The 24,384-nt window shown below is 39.3% G+C and overlaps 1 protein-coding gene across 1 annotated transcript; it reads left to right on the top strand.

Annotated features, from left to right (window-relative positions):
- Positions 1-3,673: 3,673 nt before the first annotated feature.
- LOC114684953 (olfactory receptor 8B12-like) lies at positions 3,674-4,609 on the top strand. The gene has a single exon (XM_028859502.1). It carries the CDS (start codon positions 3,674-3,676, stop codon positions 4,607-4,609), a length of 936 nt encoding a protein of 311 aa, XP_028715335.1.
- The last annotated feature ends 19,775 nt before the right edge of the window (positions 4,610-24,384 follow it).

Genomic DNA, 24,384 nt, shown 5'->3' with positions numbered 1-24,384 from the left:
AACTCATTTTGGATGGGAACAATTCAACTGCCATCTTTCTCTCGACAGGCTGTCTGGAGTGTTGGAATTATAGCTTTTCTTGGATTTTTCTTGTGTAGAGTGGACAGACTCATCCTCAGCACAACCACATGCTATTTGATGGCATGCCAGACTCTTGGAGGCTAATGCATACACCATATGTATGAAAGCCCTGTACAGTGCATATGTTTGCCCTGATAAGCTTGTTATAATCCATGTCTCACATATAAATTTCTATTAATAGTAAATCAGGCAAGGAAGCTATTATACAGTTTCAAGTTTGGGGAAGAGGGACAGTTTTGTATCAGGTAACTTAATTAAGGACATATTTCCTTGCTTCACTCTAATTATATTGTAGCAAGTTAATGAAAAATAGAGAAGCCCTGGTTCATTTGAAATAAAACACTGATGCATTGAAATGAAGTTCCCATGGAAACCATTTGTGAACTGTTAACCTCAAAAGAACTTTCCCTGCTGTTATATCATGCATACAGAACTCTCCAAAGCTCCTAGAGACAAGCAAATATTTAATGAATCCCTAATGTAAATGGAGGCTTTTCTGTCCCACTGGGTCCTGCAGCCACTTTTAAAATAATCACCCAGAGGCTTACTATTAATTGTAAACCCTTTGGTCTATTGCTCAGTCTTATTACTAACTAGCTTTTACAACTTAAATTAACCCATTTCTATTAATCTATATTTTGCCATGTGGCTTCATGGCTGGCATTACTGGTTCTCTAGTACATCTTGTTGCTCTGGTGACTTGCTGGCATCTCTCTGAATCTGCCCTTCTTCTCCCTGTATCTTCCCTTGGATTTCCTGCCTGGCTCTATCCTGCTTTGCTATAGGCCAAAACAGCTTCCTTATTAACCAATAGTAATAAAACATATTCACAGCATACAGAGGGGTTATCCCACAGCACCTAAGGTCCTTTTTCCTACCCTTTACAGTCTCAAAGAATGCTTGCTCTGTAGGTGGATTGGGTTAGGTCAGGAGAGTAGGAAAGGAAGGAACAAGCATGGATGGAGGAACTGAGGACAAAGATGAGATCCATAGCAGAAGAGCTCAGTTAGGGCTATGAGAGGATAGGAAGAGAAGGGACAGAAAGGATCTGAGTATGAGAACAGAACTGAAGCCATGCATAGAGAGAACTCAGGAAGAGAATGAACAGAGAGGAGCCAAATATAAGAACAGAATTAAAGCTGTGTAGATAGAATTTAATCTCAGGGGAATAAAGTATGTTTTTTTTTTATAATGGCTTGATATTAGGTATTTCTCAAGTGTGTATAGTGGGCTTGAGATGAGAAGACAGTAGTTATTAGTCTCAGTCTGAGATGTGGACAGTTAGAAGTGTTAGCTGGCCAATGAGACACCATTATGGCTGAGGCTGAGTTGAGAGATAGTAAATCCTCGTTGATGTATGTGTACTCACCACAAAATATATACATGCTGCCATGTGTATGGTGGTGGTAGCTAGGCTTGGCCGGAGGGAGATAGACTTTAGAGTTAAAGTTTTGAAACAATTTCAAGAAGTCTCTAGACTCAACTTGGCTAAAACCATTATAAACACTTTGATAAACAAAGCTTGAATTTCCTCAAATAGATGTTATTTCTTGCCTATTCATCACCCTTAATCTCTTGTAAGGGATGGAGAACATAAGTTGTTACACAGAGCCTTATCAGAACTTATGTTAGTCTTAGTCAGTGACCTATTGAGTTGACTCATGATTGTCTAAGTCCCCAGCAAGGTCTTCCACACTTCTGTCCTGTTACTATACCCAGACATTTCTCCCTTTAGAGTCACTCATTGTTCTGAATTAACTTATTACATTTAAGTTTCAGGGCAAAAAAATGTGATGCCTTTAGGTGGGTCATGTGTCAAGCAAGCAGTAGATGCTGGTGTGGTAGTTGAGTAGTTGATTTCCCCAAACAACAATTCTCAAATCTTGTGTTCAGATGTCAGATAACTAGTTAAAACTGGAATGCTTCTCCCCTTTCTACTTCTCTGAGTGGTCTACCTTTTCTTCACAGAACTTTGCCTGTTCATATTTTTTCTACATTTTATATGTATATGTATTTTCTGTCTTCTTGCACTTGAATAATGCACTGTAGGTATATAACTTATTATTTTCCCACATGGGAAAATATTATTATTATTAGTAGTAGTCAAAAATAATATATTCTTGGTCAAAGTCATCAAATTCCTATGGCTAGACTTAGGGACAATGCCTGGCCTTTCAGACACTAAGGAACAATAAGTATCTGGCAAGCATTTGTTTTGTATTATCAAGATTAATCTGCCTGAGCAGATAATAAGATGAAATAGTGAAGTTCTTTATGTTTTAGCTTGGATATGGATTTTTGTCACATGAGTGAAATGGTGATTCTCCTCTTCTTGTGTCTGAGAGCCTCTGACTTGACTTTTCCTTCCTCTAGTACCTTTCACCCTCCTTTAAAATGACTGTTTAAAAAAATCTATCTAGAGCCTCTAAATTCTTATAATTAATGACATTGCTTCAGAGAACTTGTTACCCTGACAGAGAGACAGTGTAGGCAATGATAAGAATGTCATTGACGTTGGAGATATCAGAGTAGACTCAAAATTCTGCGGTGAGCCTTCTCACTTATAAATCAGCAGAATTTTTAACATCACTAGATGATATAGTATATATTTATTATGTACAACATGATGCTTTGAAGTATGTAGTCATTGTGTGATTGTTAAATACAGCCAGCTACAAAGTGCATATTAGGTCAATATCAGTAATAACTGGGGCAGCACTATTTGTACGTTGCTGTTGTGATGCCCAGCACAGTGCTTGGTAAATAGCAAGTGCTCTGTACTAGATGAAAGAGTTATTTCCCCCTTAATGCTTTGTTTTTAATCATGTTCAAGAAGATGTAACTTAAAGGAAAAAACAATTCATTAGAAGCCACTTGAAGCATTATCAAGGGGGTAACAAACATTTCCTTTGGAAGGCAGACTCTGGGGCAATGGTCCGGTGGGAGCTCACTGAGATTTCCAACAAAAGCCTCGATTTCCTGTTGTTCACGGTGCTGGGGGAAAGATGCTTCCTCCTTCCCTAGTAACTGTCCAGGAGTCTCACAACAAAGAACAACCAGAGAGCAAGCTCTCCATCCAGTTCTGTGTGAGAACCAAGATAAACTGGAAGTTTTGATCCTAAATGCGGAGAAGCAGAAGTAGAGCGGTCTGTACAGCACACTGTTGGTTTCCTTTTGCTCTACTCAAATTGCTTCCCCCAGAAGGAGATGGACAGGAGGAAGTAGAGGGAGGCTCCAAGCTGAACCTGTGAGTGTCTGCCTGACCTGCAGCCTCCTGCCCCAGAGCAGTGAGCATCTCTCCGTTTAGGAACCAGATGGTTGTAATTCCCTTGCTTTAGCGACTCCATGGCCTTGTGACTTCATGCTAGTTTCATAGGTTCCTCACCTGTAGAATCGGGATAATTACAGACCAGCCAGCACTTAGAAAGTGTCTGTCCCGTAGTTACTGTCAGTAAATGTTTTTCTTCTTTTATTCTTCCCCCTTCTTTGGCTTCCGTGTACTTCCGTGGTGTGTAACTACTCCCTCTTTCTTCTAATGACTGTTTTTTGTTGGTTTGTTTTGTTTTACATTCACAGACACTCCTAGAAGAGAATGGCGGCAGAGAACACCTCCTCGGTGACAGAGTTCATCCTTGTGGGATTAACAGAGCAGTCTGAACTCCAGATCCCATTCTTCATTGTATTTCTAGGTTTCTATGTGGTCACCGTGGTGGGAAACCTGGGCTTGATCACCCTGATAGGGCTGAACTCTCACCTGCATATTCCCATGTACTTCTTCCTCCTCAACTTGTCCTTCATAGATTTCAGTTACTCCACCACGCTCACCCCTAAAATGCTAGTGGGGTTTGTTTTGAGGAAGAATACAATTTCCTATGCAGGGTGTATGACTCAGTTTTTCTTCTTCTGCTTCTTTGTCTTTTCGGAGTCCTACATCCTGTCAGCAATGGCATATGACCGCTATGTTGCCATCTGCAAACCATTACTGTACAGGGTCACCATGTCTCCCCAAGTATGTTCATATCTTTTGACGGGTGTCTATGGGATGGGAGTTTTTGGGGCTGTGGCTCATATGGGAAACCTACAGTTTATAACCTTTTGTGCTGACAATATCATTAATCACTATATGTGTGACATCATTCCCCTCCTTGAGCTGTCCTGCAACAGCTCTTTCATTAATTTGTTGGTGGTTTTTGTTGTTGTGACCATCGGCATTGGAGTGCCCATTATTACCATTTTTATCTCTTATGGTTTCATCCTCTCTAGCATTCTCCACATCAGCTCCAAAGAAGGCAGGTCCAAAGCCTTTAGTACTTGTACTTCCCATATTATTGTAGTGTCTCTGTTTTTTGGGTCAGGAGCTTTTATGTACCTCAAGCCACCTTCTAGTTTACCCCTGGCTCAGGGAAAAGTGTCCTCTGTTTTCTATACTGCTGTGGTGCCCATGTTCAACCCATTGATCTATAGCTTGAGGAATAAGGATGTCAAGATTGCTTTGAAGAAGACCTTGAGCAGAAAAGTCTTCTCGTGAAAGTGCTTTGGAAATAACATCCAGAGCTTTATCAGAAGTTTTTAAAAAGTTATTGTTTTTCAGTAATGAAAGCCAGTGCTTCCTACTTTATAACAACAGGAGAACTTAAAATCTCATTCTTAAGAATATTTAAATTTGCCTACCCAGTTGCCTCAGCCATTCTTTATTTTGCAAAAATTGTTTTTATAATGATAAAATATACATAAGAAATAACCCAATGTAACCTATTCATATAATGTGCTACACATTGGCAATTTCCAAAGGGTTTGTTTACAGGGTACCTACAGATGCACATGCTCCTGATACTTGAACTGGAACTGAAATACAGGCCTTTGAATTCCAATAACATTTATTTTGTTTCCTTTTAGCCCTGTTTTCTTGTTCCACCTTTTCCATGGCCAGTTTCACCTCTTTGAGCTTGCCGCTGATGTTTGCATTTAAACAAATCGGATTGCATTTTCAGTGATGCCATTCAACTTTGCCTAGATCAATTTTTGGAATATTATTTTTCAAGCATATTGGAGATAAAAAAAATTAGGTTGAGAAAGAAATGTTTTTAAGATACTTGAAGTGTGAGAATGAATGGGAATAATGGAACCTAGAACTGGGCACCTGTGCTCCCTCAAGTGGTATACAGCACCTTACAGACCCAGGCTGCTTTTCAGATCTCTTAATGACTGTAAGATGTTGCATAGAGGCTTCATTCAGTCATTATTTTTCCATAAATAGAGACAGAATTTGCAACTTGAAAGGCATGGGAAACTTAATAATAGACAGTTTGGATGAATGTTCACTGTGTTGAGTAAAAGGAGATAGAGTTTCATAGAGAGATTTAGAAGGCTAATCTTTTTTAAAAATCTACATACATCATTGATAGTAATACTTCTTTGTGAACTCTTGCAAAGATGCTTTGAATTATGAAATTTTTCTTAGGCAAGTTCTCCTTATTAGAAAAAGGGGTTTAGAAAGTTGTTTACTTTTTCCTTCAAAATGATTCTATTAAATAATGTACAGGTTGTCACAGAAGGCAAAGCCCAGTGGGAACTGTATTTCCAGTAATAAGGTTGAGTGGAAGACTGAATTCAGGATGCATATGGATTAGGAGTAGGAATGGGGGAAGTTAGTACAATTTAGGTAAATGAAAAAAAGTGCCCAACCTTTTTACCTTTTTATTTAAAAATACCATCATATACTATTTATACAAAATAATAGGTTTCCTTTAGACTTTTCATACATATAAAGGGTTTATTTCTATCATGCCACACCTCACACTCTCTCTTTTCATCCTTTCCCCTGGTAGGTGCCCTCCTCTCACAAATAATCCCCCTTCAAGAGTGGAAACCATTTTTTGTTTAAAATTTAGATTATGCATACAAAAGAAAATATGACATTTACCTTTGTAAGCCTGATTTTTTTTCCCACTTACTATGGTGGTATCTCACACAACCATGTTCTTAGAATGGCATAATGTTCTTATCTGTAGCTGAATAAAGCTCCATTTTGTATGTATACCAAATTTCCTTTATCCATCCATTGATAGGTGTCAAAGCTGATTGAATAACATTAGCTGTTGTGAATTGTAAGAGACATGCATATGTAGGTATCTCTATTGTGTTTAGACGTTGATTCCTTTAGGTTTATACCCTGAAGTGGCATAGCTGGATCGTACAGTAATTCTAATTTAAATTTTCAAGGAACTTCTGTATTGTTTCCATAGCAGCTAGACTAATTTGCCTTCTCACCAAGAAGTATATACAGGTTTCTTTCCCTCAAATCTTTGCTGGCATTTTTTTCTTTTAATGATCTCCCAACTGGGGTCCATTCCCTTTAAAATTGAAGTGCGACCTCATACAGCAGAGCACATGAATATCAAGTGTTTAATCGATTCCCCCCCCCCACCCCCCAGTATGTAACATTACACAGCACCACTTAGACTTAGAGTAGGCAATTTCCATCATTTCAGAAAGTTCTGGGCTGTTCTTTTTACGGTAAAATTCCCAGTAAATCCACTCTCTTCCTGGAAATATCTACCCTTTTCACTCTTACTCTGGCAGATCCATTTGCTTAGCCTTGAACTTCATATTAAATGTTGAACACCGTATTTACTTTTCATTTTATTTTAATTTATTTTTACAGTGCTGGAATCCAGGGTCATGCACATGATAAACATGTGCTCTGGCACTGAGCAGCATCTATAGCTTACCACACTATCTTTTGAGTGCTGGTTACTTTCATTGTGAATGCCATCACGATATTTTTCTTGGGTATTGTTCTTTAGTATGTACTCTACTGTCCAAATACACAGTTTTACTTACTTATCATTCTAGTGGATATTTGTTTATAGAATCTACATATGATTAATAAAGTTTCCATGAAAATTGTCAAGAAAGTATTTAGTCGAGAGTGTACTCTTCTTTCTCTTGGGAATGTACATATGTGAGTTTTCTGGATCACAGGATCTCTATCACCAAGTTATCTTACAAAGTATTTAAATTATTTTTACTTTCACCAACAACTGTTAGGTAAGGATCTTTTTTTTTTTTTTTCTATATGGACTTTTGTTATTTTTAGTATTTCTCACTTCAGCGCTCTGATGGCTGGGCAGTGCAAAAGGACTGTATGCATTTTTATAAAATTTCCTGGAGAAACAGTGATGATAGAGGTTTCTTATAGGTTTACGAGCTGTTTGGATATTGTCCTCTGTGAAGTGTCTTTTCAGTGCTTTTTCCTATAAACAAGTGTTAGTCTCTGACTCTGTGTGTGTGTGTGTTTGCTCATGTGTGCAGGTTCATGTGAGTGGGGGCACATGCATGTGGAGGTCAGAGGTCAGCATCAGGTGTCATTATTCGGGTGCTGTCCCCCTTGTTTGTTGACATGGGGGCTCTTACTTGGCTTGGGGTTCACTGATTGGTTAGTCTGCTTGGCCACGGAGCCCCAGGAGCTGCCTGTCCCTGCATCTCTGCAGCTGGGATTGAAAGCATGAGCTATCACGCCTGCCTTTTTCACATGGGTTCTGGGCACTGGACTCAGATTCTCATGTTTTCATGGCAAACATTTCGTTAACCGAATTTTCACCAACCCATGGTTAGTCTTAAGAAAATTGATTTAAGTTTCAAATAAGAAATGTGGATATGTCTTTTTTTCAGAAATATTTAATCAGTTATTATTTAAGTCTGTGGTTTGCCCATTTACATGATTATATTATGTCTTTTGGTGACATATTTAGTTTTAATAGTCAATGTACCAATTTTTCTTTTTCACTACAAGTGCTTTGTTATGTTTAATTTTTCCTACCATCAAGTCTCCCTTATAACCAGATCTTTGATCACTTTCAAATCAATTGTGTATAGAATGAGATAGCTGTATTAGTTATTGCATATAGAATGGTATAGTTACATTTTTCAAAGACATTAAGTTGTTTTAACATCATTTATTGAAAGGACTATTTTTCTTTCAATTGTTTTGGATATCTTTATTTATTTTTTTTATTTTTTATTTTTTTTTAAATTTATTTATTTATTATGTATACAGAAGCGGGTGCCAGATCTCATTACAGATGGTTGTAAGCCACCATGTGGGTGCTGGGAATTGAACTCAGGACCTCTGGAAGAACAGTCGGTGCTCTTAACCTCTGAGCCATCTCTCCAGCCCCTGTTTTGGATATCTTTATGTGGGCTTATTTGAAGATCAAGTGACAATTTTATGGGACTAGTTGGAAATTGGAAAGGAGGCTTAAAGTCAAAGTACTATATCCTATGATAAAATGTTGAACAGATGTGATGAGAAAAGACATTTTTGCCTTGTTTTGAAATGGAATCATGCTCTTTTCCTTAAGGCATTGGTACCTTTTATTCTATTTAAAATTTTTAAAATTTAAATTTAAAAAATTTATCACTAACATGTAGAAATACAATTGCTCTTTACATATTGATTCAAGGGCATAGATTTTGCCAATTTCACTTATTGATTCTAGAATTTACTAAAACATACAAAATAAGCAGAATCTTATTTTTTATGTTTCTACATGTACAATCAGGTCACTGCAAAGAGGACAGAATGATTGCTTGAACAGTCACATCCATTTCTCCTTTGTATTGATACTTCCAGTATAATAGCGAACAGAAGTGAAAAAAATGACTAGTCTTGCCATGTGTTATGACTTTAGAGTAAAAGAATTTAGATTTTTACCATGGAGCATGATGTCTGCTTTTTCTATATTGTTGTAGAAAGCAATGTTTGGGCTATGAGGGAGTGATTAAGAGGTTTCTTTTAAAAAGCATTTTCCCCTTAACAAGGAATTCTAAAAACATGTGAATGCAAAAACCAAAACAGTTAAACAATTTAATAAAAATAAGCTATCAGAGGGAGATGTGTAAACAAAGCCAATGTAGTAAGCATTATGATAGAATGGATATAACATTAGAGGAAGCTCCTTGTTCAGCTGAGAATGGGGCTCTGAGGAGCCTGACAGGGACAGCTTCCTGATGATCACAGTCAAGTAATGAGTGTTAGGACATGAGTAAAGAACACAATTTAGAATTTTGTCCAACTGTCAGTACATAACGATCTGTAATAATGGCTGATAATGGTCCTGAGACCATCTGAATCCTGGGAGAAGATGTAGCAAAGCAGAGACAAATTGTTTATGTATAAAAAGTATTTGAGTTCTTTGCTTAAAAAAAAAAAGAAGCCTTCTGTTCTCCAATGCTTATGACTTCCTCCTACATGTAACCATTACCAGTTATATTGTAGGTATATATTGCTAGATTATAGATATGTCCTTTTAAGACACTGTCACTCTAAGAGACCAGATATCATAGCCTGAAGGAATCAGCCTTCCCCTAACCCAGTTCTCATCCTAGGACAAGAGTTAGGAAGCTGTTCTGTGAATGTTAACAGCACCTAATTAATAGTATGTGACTTCTTCATGCTCATTGTCACTTAGACTGTGTTGAACTAAATCAGTTGGTGTGGAACTTCCTACTGCCCCTTAAAACACATAAAAGTCAGATATCTCCTTTATTTGGGGAATTTCTCTGAAGGCTCCTTTCTCTGAGCCTCTCCTGACATCCTGTCCTGGTGGCTCTCTCTCTTTCTTATTCCTTTAAGCCATCTTTTTAAATGAAGTTTCTATTCAGGTTTTAAAAGGAAGCCAGTCTCTTCCCTTAAGAACATGGTGTGCTCTTTCTGATGTAGCGCACTGCTCCATTGTAATGCTTATCTCTCTCTAGGAAGATCATTGTCTCTGTCTCTCTTTAACCAAGCCTCATTCCTGAAGGATAATTATGTGTTATCTTCTTTCATGAACCAACCTTCATAGCTTCTTCTTCTTTTACATTTAATATATTCAAGCACAGCTCTATTTCTGCTGGTACTTACTTACCTTTCTATATATTTATGTGATAAAGTTTCAGAAAAGAGCATTTAATTATGTGTCTTCCAATAGAAATGGTCTGGAAAGGAGGGAGTACAGGGAACTGCTGTTGAATAAAATGACTGGAGACAGAGAGCCCTGAGATATTGTTACTTGTCTCCTTAGGTTATGTATGTTAATGAAGTTAGGAAGCAGAAATTGTTGAAAGAAAATGGATTTATTTGCAGTTCAGCCAAACAGGGGTATATGAGGGGGCTGCAAGATGTCTCTCCTCCATGTTTGTGATTATTTTACACCTTATAAAGAGCCACGAGACAAAGGTTATAATATATGTAAATTTACATATGAGATAAATTAACCAGTCATTTTGATGTGAGATCTCTCAAACTTGCTCTTAGTCTGGCAGAATTATTTGTTAGGTGTAGACAGAGTGGGGGCCAGCTTCAAACTCTGTTCCTCTGTGGTGATATTGTGTTCCCCAAAATATTGTGCACCCTAATAAACTTATCTGGGGTCAGAGAACAGAACAGCCACAATATTAAACATAGAGGATAGACAGTGGTAGCACATGCCTTTAATTATAGCATTCCAGAGGCAGAGATCCACCTGGATCTCTGTGAGTTCAAGGCCACACTGAAAACAGCCAAGCATGGTGACTCATGTCTTTAATCTCAGGAAGTAATGGTGGGAGGTAGAAAGGTATTTAAGGCGTGAGGATGAGGAACTATAACCTGGTTAAGCTTTTAGGCTTTTAGCAGCAGTTCAGCTGAGATCCATTTGGATGAGGACTCAGAGGCTTCCAGTCTGAGGAAACAGGATCAGCTGAGGAATTGGCAAGGTGAGGTAGCTGTGGCTTGTTCTGCTTCTCTGATCTTTCAGAGTTCACCCCAATACCTGGCTCCAGGTTTGTTTTTATTAACAAGACCTTCTAACAATTAACAAGAAGGTCTAACAAGTGTAGACCTTCATGCTACACTTCTGCATACCTATACTGTAAGTGTAAAAAAGTGGCAGTTTCATAGCTAGAGGGAAGTACACAAGAATCTTTCTATAGATTATTTCTTTTCCTGTCTATTCATTTATAGAATCTGAAACACTTACCTCCTAAATAAATTGAGATGGAGGAAACAGATAATGTAATTATAATTTCAAAAATTGAAAACAATTGTTAAAAATTAACACCAGAGGAAACTGAAGCCTCTGACATTTACAGCTAGAGCCAAGAGTAGAGTCAGCACAAATCTTATCTATAAACATGAAACTGAATGGTAATCCACACTAAACTTCACACTATAGATCTATTTCTCTCTGTTCTCATAACCCAGTCTACCACATCTGTTTTCGACAAAAAACCAATAAGGCATGCTGAAAGACTAATGTCTAAAAGATGAAATGAGCAATAGCATCATACTCAGTGAACATGTTGGAATTATTATTGAAAACTGCAGTTATTATACTGAGGGCATTAAAGGAAATAGTGCAGAGTAGTGTCAACACAAAGGTGAGAACTATAAAAAGAAATCCAAAGGAAATACTAAAAACTCATGTAACAGAAATAAAAAATGCCCTTGATAGGCTCAACATCAGTTGACTGGCCATAAAAAAAAATCACTGTTTTTGAAGATATGTCATGAAAATATCCCAAGATGAAATGTAAAGAGAAAATGGAAAGGAAAGTGGGGACAGAATTCACATGAATTATAACATGCAATACCAGAAGACATGGCAACTTCTCAGAAAATTGGGAATCAATCTACCTCAAGACTCAATGATACCACTCTTGGGCGCATACCCAAGAGATGCTCAATCATGTCACAAGGACACTTGTTCAATGATGCTCATAGCAGCATTATTCATAATAGCCAGAACCTGGAAACAACCTAGATGCCCCTTAACTGAAGAATGGGTTAAGAAAATGTGGTACATATATACAATGGAGTATCACTCAGCTGTTAAAAACAATGACACATGAAATTCTCAGGCAAATGGATGGAACTAGAAAATATCATCCTGAGTGAGGTAACCCAGACTCAGAAAGACAAACATAGTATGTAATCACTCATAAGTGGATATGAGATGTAAGGCAAATGATAATCTGACTACAACCCACAGCTCCAGAGAAGCTAGGAAACAAGGAGGACCCTAAGAAGGATGCATGGAACACCCTGGGAAGCAGAAATAGATGAGATCTCCTGAGTAAATTGAGGGTGAGATGGGACAATGAGAGTATAAGATGGGGGTGGGAGCATGGGGGAATGGGATGGTTGAGCTGGAACAGGGGTGGAGTGGGAGAACAATGAGGGAGATACCTTGATAGAGGGAGACACCATGGAGATAGGGAGAAACCCTGTGGGAGGCAAGTTTCTAGAAATCCACAAGGATGACCCCAGCTTAGATTTCTAGCAATAGTGGAGAGGGTGCCTGAGGTGGCCTACCCCGGTGATCAGATTGGTGGATGCCCTAACTGTCATCATAGAGCTTTCATCCAGTTACTGATGGAAACAGATGCAGAGAGCCACGGCCAAGCACCAGGCCAAGCTCTGGAAGTCCAGTCGAAGAGAGGGAGGAGAGGGATTATATGAGCAATGGGTGCCAAGATCATGATGGAGAAATCTACAGAGACAACTGAACCAAGCTCTTAGAAACTCATGAACTCTAGACCGGCAGCCGTGGAACCTGCGTGGGACTGTAGTGGGCCCTCTGCATATGGGAGACAGTTGTATAGTGTGTTCTGTTCGAAGGGCCCCTGGCAGTGGAATCAGGATCTATCCTATGTGCATGAGCTGGCTTTCTGGAGCCCATTCCCTATGATGGGACTCTGCCCAGCCTTGACGCAGGGGAAAGGGGCTTGGTCCTGCCTCAACTGAATGCACCAGGCTTTGCTGACTCCCCGTGGGAGGCCTTACCCTTTGGAAGAGGGGATGGGGTGAAGCAGGAGGAGGGATGACAGGGGGGTCTGTGGTTAGTATGTAAAATGAACAAAAATCCTCTATCTAAAGACATCAGTAAGTGCAAAACAGCATAATACCAAGAAGTCTACACCCAGTCCTTTCATTGTGTAGTAGCAGAAAACCAGCCAAAGAGGAACTCTTGAAAGGAGTTGGAGGAAACAGAGCCACATTTTCTATAAGGTCTTGTCCAGAAAGAAGCACAAACAAGAATTTCCCAGATTTCTATTCAGAAACCACATAAGCAACAAAAGAAGGGCTGGGAGGTAGCTCAGTTGGTAGAGTTGCATGTTTGAAGCCCTGGGTTTGATCCGAGACACCTTGTAAGCCAGGATTAATGATGAAGAACCTTAAAAAAGAATGTGCTCCTATGGATGAATACTTAGGAACTTTCTACCAAATGTTGGTGTTCCACTTTAGCGATTTTTTCTAACTCTCATAATTTTCAGGAGTCAAGTTGGTCACCAAAGAGCTAAACAGGGTTCAGTTGCACAGGGATAGAGATATTTTTATTTAGAATGGTCAAACCCATGCTTTCGTAGAAGAATGTATCATACTATAAATACAGTCTAAGGAGTTCATACTGGATCTAAATTTCTGTTCCTTCTAGTGAAGGAATCAGAGAAATTACTGTTTATAGTGAGGAGGGATCCATGGTCAGTGAGTTAGAAAGGAAGCCTTATAATAAATCAATCTGTGTTTTCTTCACTGCACTGAGCACTTAATCCCAGCTTGTAAGGACCTCATACTCTCTGTTGATATCAGTATAGGATGACAGGCATCCTTGGTTTTCTGAGCTTTAAACAAGGTTTTCAGGCTTTGTTTGAGTATCTGCTCAAAGTCTGAATTATAAGTTAATGTATCATAAGTGTAGAAGCACCTGCATATATATGATATGGATGCATGTAGGTAGGTATGTGAAAGGGGCTTAAGTGCTATGAGTTCTCATGTCCTTGTCAGTGGTAAGGGGATCAAGTATGCATACAAATCTGATAAAGGGATATGGACAGAGCGCTGATGGCATGTGGTGCCGCTCTCAGCTGACAGAAATGTTTTCATGTCACTGCTTTGCTATTAGTGACAAATACACAAACAAAGAAAACCAAAAAAGCTCACCACATCTGAATCTCCCATTTGTTTCTTGAGATTTCCCACTTTTTTGATGTGTTTATTATATTTTTAGGCTCTGTCTGTTGAGGGACTTTTTTCTTTTTTGCTAGTTGTGAGTCAATTACTAACCCTTAGAACAGAAGGTAACAGCTTGTTTGCTGTTAGTGATATCTTGGCTTTCTCTGTCTTTGCTCTTTTCAGATGCTTATAGTTGCAGCCACAGACTCTGTCCCACTTACCTTTGTTCTATTCTATTTTTGACAAAAGCTTGCAGTTACCAACAACCCCAAGCCTCCTGGAGGAATAGGTGTCTGCTCCCGTTCCCGGGCCTTCGTGACTGTTATTTATGGGGTTATCTGGGTGGACTGTATCATACCACTTCACTCCCTCTGTTTGGAAGGATGTCTCTGACTGTGCCTACGCCAGCTAGTCAGTTTATCCTCCCATCCACCCTCTGACTTACTCTGTTAGGTTCCCTGAAGTCTGGCTGATATGGGCTGAAGTAGCTGACTCGTGTTTCTGGCTTGGTAAGCAACCAAGGGTGAGAAGTAGGTTGTGGGTGTATTTAGCACTCTGGTCTGTTCCTGGGTTAGTGCTGTAGGCTGAATCCACCCACTTGGAGTCATACCCAAGCCAAGTAGCCCTCTGCATCCTGCTTTTTTTTGTCCACTTCAGCCTGCATGTGAGAGCCTACCTGTAATAGTAGTGACTTTTTTAATTAATCCTTCACTGTCCCTTTGATTTTCTATCACCCTACCTACAGTGTCAAAAACCACAAGTTTTATCCTCCTCATGGATTCTGAGCAAGAGGGCTCAGCTGGTGAACCAGAAAAGTCCATTTTCCAAGCTCTCATCTCATCAGCTTAGGTGACCATAGACCCTCAAGCAACAAAGGCAGACCAAACAGGTCAGATTTATATACCTGGGCATACATGTACATACACATATATGCACGCATCAATAATAATCAAAGGAAAAGAGGCCCTCAATTTCAGAGTGGGGGCATGGGAAGAGTCAGAGAGAAGGTATCTGGGAGGGGAAAGGGGGAGGAACTAGAAAAGGGAAAGTAATGTGATTATTTTAATTAAAAAGTATTACAACATAAAAATGAATTTTATTTCTAGGATTCAAGTGCAAAGCCTACGCACATTTTCACTCTGGTCCATAGGAAAAAATATGATTGCAAATAATTCCTGTGAGTGTTCTGATCTCTGGGTAGAGTAGACTTCCTCTGCAAGTGAGCACCTATCTTTCATGTCCTTTTAGGACAAAGAATTCAGATCAGATCATTCTATTTTTGCTGACATTTCATTATTCACCCCTAAGAGGCGGCGTTACTCTCCTAAGTGTTAAGACTGAAGTCCAGCTGAGTGTGGGATGTGCTCTCCTCTGTTTCAAAGAGAAAGCCTTAAGCTTTCTAGGTTTGGTTTTTGCCTGGCTTACAAAACTTATATGTGAGTTAGAAGCAATCAGACAATTTAATGTGGCTGCCGATCTCAGCTCTACCCTCCACATAAATTTATCTACATTAAAAATTAAAAGCTCATCTATATCTCTCTGTATACTTATTATCTCTATATAGATACAGTTTTTGAGACAAGTTCTTACTATGCAGTTCTGGCTGGCCTGGAACTCCCTATGTAGGCCAGGTTGTCCTTGAACTCATAGGGTTCCACCTGCCTCTGCTTCCCCATGCTGGAATTAAAGGGATGCACCACTACCCCCTGATTATTTCTTCTTGTGATAGGGTCTTATATATCCCACCCTGGATTCAAACTTGCCATATTTTGTGCAATGACCTTGAATTTCTAATCCTTTTGCCTCCATCTTTCAAGTGCAGGGATTACACTATGTTCATTTTTAAGTGGTGGTTCAGATTGAATCTAGGGCTTCATGCTAGTCAAGCCCTTGATCAACTAAGCCTTTTTATCTTCTTCTGTCTAGCTCCTGTGTCATTATTTCCCTATCAGTTTCCCCTTTAAACTGCAAGTGAGGACTAATGAGTTACTCCCCCAACCTCTTTGCTCCCAACAATATTCTTTTTAATATACAATACCCCACCCCCACCCCAAAAGGAAGTGGATGTTTTTGGAAAATGCGGTCTTTGTTGTGGTTGATTCCTCTGGTTGGAATAATTTGTCTTCTTTCCCACAGGTCAGCTTATAATTATCATTCAGGACTCAACAGCAATTAGTTTCCAGCATAACTTAACTTGACCAGACGTTTCCATAGTAACAGTGCTATAATGGTACATGGTATCTTAGTGAAAATGTGGGCTCAGTAAGTATATGACCAATCATCTGTCACTGAAGCACATATAATAAGGAATAATTATTCTGCAATTGGAAATTTAAAAAATGGATAATAAACTGCTTTATGGACTGATTGATGGGAAGCTCAATGGAGATTATTTACAAAGCATCATTCATGAAACAGATATTTATAACACTGACCACTTAGGATTTAGTGCCTATTATACTCATGTATAACAATTAATCATTTGATGAATTATACTGTGAGACCTAATGAATCTCATCAAAATTTGGGGGATGAATTGATGGGTAATTATTTTCTAAACTGCGCCTGAAAATCTTGATTTGGTATACATGGTCATCACCTGTCTGTATAACAAGTGGATCTGGCTTGTGCTGACTCCACCATCACTGAAACTTCAAATCTGGCTTTCTCTCCTTTTATAAATAATTATTAATACACAAGATTAATAGGTTTAAGAAAATAGTGCCTTTAAAAGGATTTGTTTATTTTTATTTTCTGTCTATGAGTATTTTGGCTACATGTATGTATGTGCACTGCACATTTCTCCAGTCCTGATTGCATGTTCTTTCTTCCCTTGTCCTGAACCCTGCCTCCTTCCACAGGTGCAGTTCTGTGGTTCTTTTCCTTCACTTGGTGGAAGTCTGAAGCTTTCCTCCACAGTCTGAGCCTTGAGCTCTGGTTATAGGCACAGCAACAAGAAAGAGGCTGACCCGGAACAACAGGAACGGTATGAAGTTCTTGGACATCAGCAACAGCCAAAAGCATCTCATTGTGAACTCCACTCTCTTCAGGTCTTGAATCAGAAGTGTGGGCCCTTTCTTCAGATGAAAGGGAGCAGCCTACAGAGAAAGACATTAAGCCGAGAGTTCTAAAAAAATAACCCACATGTATCACAGAATAATGAAGTCCTCTAGGATCCACATATGACCACAGCCTGTGGAGTGGTGTGACCTATTAGGTATATTTTGAGTTAAAAAAAAAAAGCCAAGGGTCTCTACATATTTGAAGAAATACTACAACTTGAATTGAGAGATCTTTACTGAAACCAAATGCTGCCTAGCAGCTTTCTGTTCAACATCAGACCTGTCATTGTCCTGGCCAGTTTCACTTTAGGATAGCTAGAAGTTATGTATTACATATGATGACACTGAGGTAGCCTGGTCACGCTTGAAGCTATTGGGAAACCAAACCAAACCAAACCAAACCAAACCAAACCAAACCAAAACAAAACAAAACAAAACAAACCATGATGAGAAGGCTTTGAGCAGGAAAAATAAAACAAAAGAACCACGATGAGAAAGAAACCTTGGAGCAGGGGCCACTGGGAAAGCAAAAACTCACTATGAGAAGCCTTGGAGCAGGTGCACTCTTTGGGGGTTTCCCTCTGCTGGAACAGAGAATAAAACTCGGACAAAACTGACCAGGGATCTTCTAGGAACCACCCTTCCCTAGTTATAAACATTTGCATTTGACAGGAACTCTGTCCCACCTCCCTGCAGTGTCACAAAGAGCACAGCATCATGCCCTCAAATGACCCTACACAGGGATTTGGGAAGGCAGTTCTTTTTCAATAGGCTTTGGAAGTAGACAGATCCGCGGCAGGAAAGCTAACATCTTTTAGAGGCTTGCTGCCTGGATTCGAAGCTTCTGTGGACAGGAGTGACATGGATTTGGGTGGCCTTGAAGGAAAGGTGCAAGCATAGCAAGAAAGCCTTTGGCTTTAGGTTTTGCATCATCATTTTAGAGAAAGAGAAACAAGAAGGAATGATGCTTTTCCCCCGTATTGAGAACTCATAGGCGATGTGAGGCTGAGGCTGCCCCAAGGATTAATTTTATAAGCAAATAATGTGGAAGGAGAGGGCTGGGTTGAACTCCCAGCTGTTCTCTCCTTTTTCTCTTTTTAAAGAACATTTAAAAAATAGTGTTTTAGGTTCATGACAAAATTGAAAGAAAGATGTTGAATTTTTTTTCATGTTCTCCTTGCCCTCACATATAGGCAACCTTCTCTATTACAATTATATAGCAGCAGAATGGTGTACTTGTCACAGATAAGCCTGGAGAGACATGGTTTCCAGCAAGACTCATTTATCTGGGTACTATGCAGTCTACAGATTTGAAGAAAATTATAATGTCATGTATCCACCATTGCAATAACCTGCAGAGTAGTCCTGCCACTCTAAAAATCTGTGTTCATTCATAGTCTCTTCAATAGAGATTTTTGCAGTGGATGAAAATGTTGAGAGCTCAAGTCATAGCTATAGTAAGGTTCTGAGTAGTGTTCACAAGGCAATGGAAAGAAAACAATGAAGAAATAGAAGCCCTTGTCCAGAACATGCTCCATGCCAGTCAATACCAGGCATTAATACTATTTTTTGGTTGTTTGTTTTTTGAGACAGGGTTTCTCTGTGTAGTTTTGGAGCCTGTCCTGGATCTTACTCTGTAGCCCAGGCTGGCCTTGAACTCACAGAGATCTGCCTGGCTCTGTCTCCCCAGTGCTGGGATTAAAGGCGTGCGCCACCACCGCCTGGCGCATTAATACTATTTAATCAGAAACTTCATAGGTAGGGAATGGGACCTCACAGAAGAGATCATTATCATGGGCAACAGCTTTTAATCGATGGGCCCTGAAAAGATTATTGTTTCCTAAATAACAAGGGACAAGTAATAAAAAATTTAAAGCTTTGTAGGCATTAGTAGGTAACTAGAAATTAAAATAGCTCATTTCTATGTGTGTTATTGAAAAATTAAGGAATAATTAATGCTGAAATTCCTCACTTTTGACTTTGTCCTTTTTTTTTTTTCCTCTACAAAGTATGTACTTCAGAAAAGCATTTTTTAAATTGTGGCTTACAATTTGGAAGTGGACCATGGCAGCAACTTAACACAGGAAAATGCCTGAACAAAAGCCAGGGTCATTGATAAGGATGTCAGCAGGAAGTGGAAACCCTGTGGTTACCAGCTTGATTATTCAAATCACAGACTGTTCCAGGCTCGACCCTGTGTAAGTCAGCAGGGTACCCTGGAGCATGTACTCTGCAGTCATATCTGCTAAAAACATTCTACTACAGGTGTGGGCAGGCGGGACTATCAGGATAGAGACAGGCAGATAGGACAGGCAGGGTGAGGGCAGGGCAGCTGCAGACAGCTGCCCTGGAGCAGGGCAGTGTCTATGCTAAAGGCAGAACTTACTTTGAATAACTTGTTTGTCTGTTGACAGGGACACTGGTAATTATAGGGGGGCTTGCCCTTGAGTAGGCTCTTCTTGGTGTGGGATCTAACCTTGGACTTTACCCGGGATTGCTGCCAGGCTGCCCTCCCTAGGCTTTGGATATGGGTGGAGTCCTATGGCTTCCCTACCCCTTTCATTATTCAAGTTTGGGGTATTGTGGGAAGGGGGAATATTTTGGGTGCCAGGTCACTCATTTAAGTGAAGTGTAATTTGACTTGATTAAAAATGCATTTAAAGGCCCTTATTTTGTTGCTTGGGGTCAGGTTAGAGATGCAAGACTTAGCTCTGAGTGTTCCCTTCATTGTGAGCTTTATCCTAGGATGTTCAGCCCCGTGCTGTGACTTATCCCTGCACACTCTCCTGCACTTAGTACAGATTTTATATTTCAGAGACCGATCTTTTTTTCCCCAGCATGTTTCAATTGCATTCTTAGCATCTCCTTTATACTTTGGTTTTCTGAAACAGTCCAGGGCTATATGGCAAGATGATAAACTTTGAATTTAGGTCCCCTGATTTGAAAACCTCCTAGTGGATTTATAAAAAATCCCAGGGATGTATCTAAATCTCAGTTTTCTCTTCTGTGACATCAGAAGATAATACTCTCCTCCAAGGCTCCGAGGAGTGAATAAAATACAGTATGAAATAGTTTTGAAAAATACTATTTTTAAAAGTGTCAGCTCTTGCTTAAAAATGAGCCACACAGTGTTAGACCTGTGAGATTTGCACTCACAGAAAGAGGATTGCTGGGGTGGGAGAGAAGAAATGTGTAGATCTACACCCTGTGTCAGGAAGGTGCTGAAATGTATCAGAAGAGAAGTTGCAGTGAACTTGTGTGCCACTCCTGATCAGATGGAAGAAGCTGTCTGAAAGAAGGAGATGTTGACACAGTAGAAGGGGGACATCTGAAGAAGTTCTACCAAAAGAAGCACCGAAATTTAGTCTACGTATTTACGAAAACCGCGAGGTCAACACATAGAGGGGATTATCAAGCCCAAGAAAACAGATTATCAGTGTGTAAGATTTGGTTACTGGAGTAAGAACATTTAGATTTATTTCTTAGGGTTACTGTTTTCATAAATTCTAGAAAATTAATTATCTCCATAAATTAGACTTTTGTCATTTATAAAATTAATTTAAGAACACAGTCTATTTCACTAAGATTTATTTATGTGTGTAGGTATTTTGACCTCATGAATGTCTGCACACCACATATATGCAGTACCTATGGAGGCCAGAAGAAGGCAGTGGACCCCTTGGGACTGGAGTTACAGATGATTATGAGCTTCCATATGGGTGCTGGGAACTGAACCAGGGTTTTCTGGAAGAGCAGCCAACGCTCTTAGTCATTGAGCCATCTCCCCAGACCTGTATTTCACTAAGATTTAAATGAAATAAAGTATATAAAAAGTAGCACTAAGTAAACTTAGTAGGTAATAAAAAAAATGAAATCGGGAGAGGGCAAGTTGGAGGGAATATGGTAGGAGTTGGTGGGAGAAAATTGTAGGGTGAGTATAATCATATTTCATTGCATACACATTTGAAATTCTCCAATACAATGAAAATATTTAAAAAGTTATTATCTGGCTTGCATTTAAGTGTCTTTTAGCACATAGTTGACTTTATGCTATTGCTTTAAATTTGAAAAGTCTTGACTCAGTTGTTTGTTATCACATGCCCAAATCAAATTTTAATTATTAATGGGTCAATTAACAGGAAGATAGAGATAATTCTAAGAGTTTAGGGGCATGCACATTCATGCAATTTTAAGTATGTGTTTATCATGGAAATCAAATACACATGAGTAAATACTGAGGAAAACAATGCTGAAACAGGATTTCATGTGAGATATGCAACTTGTTAATGCCACACAGAATGATACTGAATTGCCTTAAGGGTTACTTCATCTACTGGACAAATTACAATAAAATTAATTTATACAAGATTCTGCTCTTATAATATAAAATGTCCCTTTTCTAGTTCTGAGTTGCTGATCAATAGAGTTTTCTTTATCGGTATTAAATGAATTTTTGAAGGAACTGTAAAACCTGGAAAATATAATGAAGATATGAAAGAACTGACTATGGGACTGCATAGAAATCAGAGAATTAATGATAAGTGCTGAGAGAAAGGGAGGAAAGAAAGAAAGGGAGGATTGATGAGGGCAGAGGGTGGGGTGGGCAGCTGGGGCATTTCTGTGTATGTTTCAGGACCATCTGTGTGGAATCAGTACAGGACTCTCAGAAGTGTGTTCTTTGAATGGAGAGGGGAAAGAAATTTTGTGCCTCTCATGAAGTTTTCTCTTGCTTACAGGAGCTGTTAGACACCCAGGGAATAGGTGCAGTGTTACCCTGAGATACTAGTATAGTTTTAAGGATGTAGACTATTCTTATAGGAAGATGTGAAGGAGATCTGAGAACTTCTTAGGAGTGGTTGGGAGACACTTGGCCCTAGAATGGTTTTCTGAAGCTGATCTCTTTTTGTGGGACTATGTGTGTGGGGGGAGGGGAGGGAAGGGGACGGTGCCATAAAAGGAGTCCCACAAACAGACTGTAACATGAATTGCTAAATTGTCTTTTAATAAAAATCCCAGTAGCCAGATATTGGGGTAAATGCTGAAAGATCAGAGAGACAAAGGAACAAGCAACCTCTTACCTCTAGGACTCCTCAGCCTGAAAAGCCTTCTAGTTGAAAAGCTCTAGTTCCTGTCTCCTCACACCTTATATACCTTTCTCCATCCACCCATATCATTCCCTGTCTCAGCTTTCCTAGTGCTGGGATTAAAGGCATGTGACTCCCAAGTATTGGGATTAAAGGTGTGTGCCACCACTGCCTGGCTTCTATGTTTAATCTAGTAGCTTGTTCTGTTCTCTGATCTTCAGACAAATTTATTAGGGTACACAATATATCACCACATTTCCCCCTTTTTGTTTAATAATAAAGGAAGGTTATAACTAATATAACAAAAAGTATATAAAATAAGTACAATAAGTATATATAATATATATAGTCAAGAATTACATTAACAATGTCCAGTCTATGAATATTTGACAAATTCAGAGAAAATATTCCATTATCTATCTTATTTTGGTGAGTCCAAAATGTTGTACTTAATTCACTTTCTATCCTAACTTGTATTATCAACCCAAAATTATCTTTTGATGCCTTTCAAACTTATATACTTTGAACCTCTTTAGTGAGTTTCTTTTCTGAATTTGTTAACAAGGAAAACTATAACTACAACTATGTAATCTTCAACTCCCTCAGAGATCCAAGAAGGAAATAATATAAACTGAGTAAGCAGGAAGTGCAAATAAGTGACTTCCAAAAAATGTGAGAAATGCCAGAAACAGCTGGCCGCCTGGAGTCACACAAGGTTCCTTCGCAATGCTGGGGCATCCATCTTTGGCCTATAGGTTTAGCATATATGACAGACTTTCTATGAAGCAGGGTTTTCTGAAGGGTTGTCCTACTTTGGCAAGGTTTGGCAGTCCTTTCTTTTGTGTCCTGCTTGTCCATTTAGACAGTGTAGTGTCAGCAGACAAGGCAAGGACATTTTTCTTGCCCAGTGGCTAACTTGCCACAAAGAAAGTAAACTCTATATGGGGTTTCTTTGATGCCTGTCACCTTCTCTGAAGTAGACTGGTGCTGCCAGGAGCAGACATGTCTGTCTCATAGTCATGTTTTTAGACAAAAAAGGGGAAATGTGATCATATATTGTGTACTTTAATAAAATATGCCTGAAGAGCAGAGAACAGAACAAGCCACTAGGTTAAACATATAGTTCAGACAGTGGTGCCACACACTTTTAATCCCAGCATTTTGGAGGTAGAGATCTATCTGGATCTCTGTAAATTCAGTTACCCTGGACTACATGAGATTGACTCAGTCTACGAGAGAAACAGCCAGGCAGTGGTGGCATACATCCTTAATCCCAGTACTTGGGAAGCTCACACACCTTTAATGGTTGGGTGGTGAAAGGTATATAACGTGTGAGAAGACAGGAACTAGACGCCTTTTTGCCTGAGGAAGCTTGTTCAGCTGGAGGCCTATCAGCTGAGGCATTTTCAGGTTGAAGAGTCCTAGAGGTAAGAGTTGGCTTGTTCCTTTGTCTCTCTGATCTTTCAGCATTTTCACCAATATCAGGCTCCAGGTTTTTTAATTTAAATACCATTTAACATTGTGTTACAATAGACCAAACCACACAATTGTCACACACACACACACACACACACACACACACACACACACACACACACACACACATATATATATATATAAGGCCTAGGTTGGTCCCAGGCAGGCTCCCTGGTTGTTGGTTCAGACTCTGTGAGTTCCTATGAGCCAGGTTAGTTGTTTCTGTGGGTTTTCTTTCTATGTTCTTGACTCCTCTGGCTTCTATAATCCTTTTTCCCCTCTCTTTGGCAGGATTCCCTGAGCTTGGCCTGGTGTTTGGCTGTGGGTCTCTGCATCTCTTCCCATCAGTTACTGAATGAAGGCTCTCTGATGACAATTGGGGTATTCACCAATCTGATCACAGGAGATGGTCAGTTCAGGATATACATCCACTATTGCTAGGAGTCTTAGCTGGGGTAATCCTTGTAGATGTTATCCAGGCATTTGGGCTTATCTTTAATTTCCAAATATAACTTCTTGGTCTCATATCACAGACTTTTCTGTACATTTTGGGGAGAAGTTAGATAACAACCAAAGCAAGTAACATGAATAGGGTGAAAGTGTTGCTTGTTGACTCTTGAGCCTCATTTTAGGAAGGATCTGACAGTAACAGATTAGCCAAACTTGTCTAAAAACAGTCAGGTATCAAGGTCATAGAATTGTT

The sequence above is a fragment of the Peromyscus leucopus genome, chromosome 7, assembly GCF_004664715.2.
Source record: "Peromyscus leucopus breed LL Stock chromosome 7, UCI_PerLeu_2.1, whole genome shotgun sequence".
Lineage (NCBI taxonomy): Eukaryota > Metazoa > Chordata > Mammalia > Rodentia > Cricetidae > Peromyscus > Peromyscus leucopus.
The sequence above is the reverse complement of the archived record's forward strand: the minus strand, read 5'-3'. Positions and strand labels throughout refer to the sequence as shown.